The sequence below is a fragment of the Saccostrea cucullata genome, unplaced genomic scaffold (assembly GCF_032062105.1).
Source record: "Saccostrea cucullata isolate Sc308-1 unplaced genomic scaffold, CSIRO_AGI_Scuc_v1 ctg5585, whole genome shotgun sequence".
In the NCBI taxonomy this organism is placed as follows: Eukaryota; Metazoa; Mollusca; class Bivalvia; order Ostreida; family Ostreidae; genus Saccostrea; species Saccostrea cuccullata.
The window spans coordinates 87,472-92,485 of NW_026929974.1; the positions used below are offsets into that span (position 1 = coordinate 87,472).

Genomic DNA, 5,014 nt, shown 5'->3' on the forward strand with positions numbered 1-5,014 from the left:
TAACTAATTTGATAATCTGTATAACAGATATGCAAAAAGACTCTTATTGATGGCATATCTGTATCTAATTACTAAAGTAAAATTATCTTAAAAATCCCATATATATCACACCGCCGAGACACTAGACTAGTGTCGAGTCAAATGATTTGAGGTACTTGGCTGATGGGAGCCGCTCTCTTAGAAATCAAAATAATCTCAACATCGTTAAAATTGTAAAAAGATATGTTAAATCATCAACGAAAACATTTAAAAGTATCAGAACAATCATTCAGTATTTCTTACGACTCATTTCTATTTTTTTTTATTTGCCTATTTTTCTATTCAATCCTCATCTCCTTGCATTTTTATTTTGTATTGTATATCTACTGATTACAGATTGGAGAGGACAATCGAAGAAAATAACATGTCCAATGCAATTGTTTGAGTATCAATACCGGTATACTGATGAATGCTATATACGATCGTTTATCTCAATTAATTTGTAATCTTAAAATAAACAGATGTCATATTGACTTTGAAAATTTATTTAAACGAAAACAGAAAATAGAATAAAATGAAAACTTTACAAATAAAATTTTGCCTATTAAATAAAAGAAGTTGAAATCTTCAGAAAAAAAGTATTTAAGAAAAATCACTGTTATTAGTAAGGGGCATTTATTGTTGAGAGTTTCAATCTCCACGTCTAAGGCAGTTTCCAACCCGAAAAACTCGGTACACTCCCTCGAGATTCGATGTTTCGATTACCACCAGTTATTCGAACGAATACATGCTGTCCTCGGCGGACATATACCAGGACTGTCGTTGATCCACTTTCTAATCCCTCATCACTGTCAACGATTAATTTCCCCTTTGTAGAACTGCCAACGATCAAGTCAGAAATAACCCACTCTTTGTGGTCGGTCATCAATGTCCAGGTGAATACGTAGTACCCTGAGCTAGGACATACAAAGACACCGCTGGAAGGCTTGTAACGACGTAATTTGTTGACAATAACTTGATTAAAAGGAACGCGTCCATGGTGATTTTTGAGATTGTGCGTTAACCTGGCATAGAAGTAAGCATTGTTGGAAGGTGCACATCGTTTGGATCTGATGTGAATGTCTGAAAAACATACCGTATACAATTGTTAAAACAAATTTCATAATGAGGCCTAGGGGCCACATTGCTCATCTGAGCAATGGTTAGGTAAAAGCAAAAATAAGTTCAGTATCGAAAGTTAAATATACTAGTAAAAGTGGGTTTAGGGGAGGGGGTGTTTGAACAAATTTAATTGTATACTTCCTACATATACCTTTAAATTAACATGATACATAATGGCTTTGCTGTTTATATGAAAATTTTTATTGACATAGCCTTTATATTCCTTTGTATAATTATGATCCACTTTAATGGCTCCTGTATTCAGCCCATGTCGATGATATGCCATTAATTTTTCACTTATTCATAATTATCTCCACCTTGGAAGAGGGAGTGAGCCTTCATTTGAACAAACTTGATTCTACATAATTGCAAATACAAAACTGTATAATAAAGCAACTAGAATAAAAGAGTCAGGTATGCTGCGATTGCTCAGCAGTACAGGAAACCGGGCGATCAAAGATCAATAGCACAGTCTGAAAATCTACATCTCCGAAGATTCATCTATTTCCTTGTTTTTACATGGCAGTCCTAACTGCACATGCACTCTCATTTATCATTACCACCAATCTAAAAAAAAATCTTCACACGAAAAAAGGAGTCCACAGAATACTGTAAACATACTTTTCCCCCGCGAATTTATAATTTAGCGGATAAAAAATTTGGCTCAGAGGATAGAAAATTACGCAGATTTCTTGTGTTTTCATCGTATTGTAATTATTTGCACTTAAAGTACGCTGTGACGAATTGTGACCACCAACATAATGTACATTAATCCCACGCGACAAAAATACGTAAACACTGACTCTTAGCATCCCCCATTTTTCCAAGTATTTAAATAAAACTTGCAGTACAAACGAAAAGTATTCAGACTCATTTACTTACATTTTAAACAGCATAAATGTACATGTATGGACCATTCAAAACTGCGTGTATAAAACGAAATAACTTGTTTTATTCCCTTACTTTTTCAGTTAACTCGAAAAAAGCTATTTACAGAAATACGTTCCTGGTTTTCTTCAAATATAAAAAAAAAATCTGTTGCTTCTTCAACCGATATTAAAACTGATTTATTTAAAAAGATTTAAATTTAAACTTTCCCATACATAAAAGCATTTATTTTTGCCGTACAAATATTTCGGTATAATTATACCATTCCTAATAGTATCTAAGATCGTTCGAATTAAAACACGAAAGGGAAGCAACGCAGTGATTAGTTAATTTTCTTGAAAGTTTTACACTTTGTGAATAATTTAAAAGATTTGAAATAAAGCTTTGGAAATATTCCAGTAGAAAATAAACTCAAATTACGTGTAAAAAAAAAAAAGAACCTATGAATGGAGTTCAATACAAAACAAACCCACAAGTCTTGAGGTATATATCGATATAATGCCAACCGATGTATCATGCACCGTTTCTTTATCTTTCTGTTTTTATAGGGAATACTCTATTCTGTGGATTTAACAATACCCGATTTAGAGGACTTTAGCTTATTTTACGGACACAACCTGATTTGTAATATTCTACAACCTATTATTATTTACATACCAGAGACATCGTCTGTAGAATTGACATTGCTGTCCAGACATGCGCAAAAGCTGACCAGAACGAAGGCGACGCCGAGGTGTGCTAGCAGCATTGTTCCATCAAACTCAGCAGTATGCAAGGGGAATGCCATATTTATCTTTATTTATAGAAAAAAAGTCAGAAGGTGATACATGCATATTTAAGATATCAGTTAAGTGTTAGATTAAAGTCCCACATGTTTTGTTGTTTTTTCTTACGAAATAAGTTCCGACATGTGTCTACTTCTATTTTATTCATTGATTCTAAGGACAAAATTTTGCAACATCAGGTCAATATTCAATATTAAAACATTTCTGACTAAACATAAAATATATCTATTACCATTGCATTTGTATGGTATTTAGAAACGTCTTTCAAAATTCAATAACTGCAATTTGACATAGGATAATATGCATCATTTTCATATTGTTTAAATAAATGACGTTGTGTATGCATCATCGTGGCAGTTTTCTGATAATAAAAAAAGTAACAAACAATTAATATTAAAAATTTGTATTAATTTCATATCCTTCAAAAGTGTTGAAAAATTAAATGCATTGCAAAGTATTCTAAAACGAAAATGCTTATTACTGAAGAACTCATCAAGTAAATAACAATATGTGTACAAACATTTATCTAATTCAAACAAAATACCAGCATTTTAAAGAAATATAAAAATTAAAGTATTATATCGTAATTCAAAGTTTTAGTAAGATTATCTCAATTTAGTATTCTAAGTGACAGTAGATATTGTCGTCCTGGACAGTTAGAGAATATGATAGAGGATATCTATTGTGTGATTTGATATTGGCTTTATTAAACTCGTTGAAATGGTGTACATATTCGCAAGGCTTGCCGAGAGAATATACACCATTTCAACGATTTGGATAAAGCCAATATGATGTATTATTAAATTGTAATTTTTAAACCCCTTTACAAGAAATCATTCTTTATACCCGTAAGATTGACCCGTTTAAAAGTTATTGTTCTTTTTATGATCAGTATAAACCTTGTTATCGCTTCTTCTCCAAAACCATATACTGTAGACACATTAAAACTTCATTAAGCCTAATCATGTCTTCATGGCCTTAAGGCAACACTTCAGTTTATTCAGTACGATGCTTACATGAGTTATTGCCCTTTAAAACCTTTGCACTAAATGTTAAAACCTATAACTTTAAATCTAAAACCTGTAGAAACTTGAGACCAATTACAATATGACCCTTTATCTTTCACCTTGAATATTTGATCAAGGCTAAGGTCAAGGTCACTAAATTATTTTTTTCAATTTATATTTTTTTTATCTTTTGAGACATTTCTGGTTTCTTTTGTATAAAAATGAACATTTAAGAGTTAAGTATGAATAACATATCAAATCTAAAGAAGGTGGAAAGACCTCTAATTGTTCGAGAGCAATACGTCTATTTGTTTCTATAGCATTTGTATACAGAAATACTTGTAAGGGTATAACAATGCATGTAGTGTCCAAGCTCCATGTCCTTGCACATTTTGATGGCCACGTAATCGAAGATTTTCTGGAGCATATACTTTTGGCCCTGTCTATCCGTCTGTCTGCCTGCTGTTTGTTTGTCCGCAAAAACTTTACATGTCACGTAGCCCATAAATGTTGATAGTTTGGAGTTAGTTTTCATATTTCATATGCTCAATTTGTGACAAGACTTTTCTTTGAATACCATTAAATGCCATTAAATAAGACCGTTTTGAACCTGACTTTGGAGTTTGACCCAGATGTGCCCTCTTCACCGATTCGTAATGAAAAACGTGATGAAACGTAATAACAATTTCTTAGTATTTTTTTAAAACAAAATTCATGACTTTAATTCGTGTTTTTAATTCGCAATTATTCCATCATAGGGATAAAAAAAAAACACCATCTAACATAACCACACACAGATCGGGTGCTCCGGGTGGGTAGCATAAGCTATGTATCTATCATTCGTGGTGAGTGGACATAATTTTAAACATGGCCATAGGGCATTCACAAATTATTCTCAGTGAAATATAACTCAAAAAAGATTACTTTTTAAAAGTGTATCTACGAATCAAAACATTCGATATCGATCAGGATGCACATTTTTTCCAGCAAAGCATATACTCACATGTATCCATCCACAAACACACACACCTGAACTCATCCTCTCTCTCTCTCTCTCTCTCTCTCTCTCTCTCTCTCTCTCTCTCTCTCTCTCTCACACACACACACACACACACATCAAAAGGTAATACTAAAGGATATAAAATGGATTTTTGAAATCCGTAGCAAAATGCATATAAACATAAAATTAAAAGA

General features: G+C 32.5%; 1 protein-coding gene across 1 annotated transcript; it reads right to left on the minus strand.

Annotated features, from left to right (window-relative positions):
- Positions 1 to 508: 508 nt before the first annotated feature.
- Positions 509 to 2,815, minus strand: LOC134282614 (complement C1q-like protein 3). The gene is made up of 2 exons (XM_062765013.1): positions 2,686 to 2,815; positions 509 to 1,101 (listed from the first exon to the last, which is right to left on the minus strand). The coding sequence occupies exons 1-2, from the start codon at positions 2,813 to 2,815 to the stop codon at positions 683 to 685; spliced, it is 549 nt and encodes a 182-aa protein (XP_062620997.1). The 3' UTR covers positions 509 to 682.
- Between the last annotated feature and the right edge of the window lie 2,199 nt (positions 2,816 to 5,014).

Excerpts from the sequence above, each read along its gene's own strand:
- LOC134282614 (XM_062765013.1), bottom strand. The coding sequence starts at position 2,815 with ATGGCATTCCCCTTGCATACTGCTGAGTTTGATGGAACAATGCTGCTA. Across the intron at positions 1,102-2,685 it reads TTCTACAGACGATGTCTCTG|ACATTCACATCAGATCCAAA; the intron begins GTATGTAAATAA and ends TATGTTTTTCAG.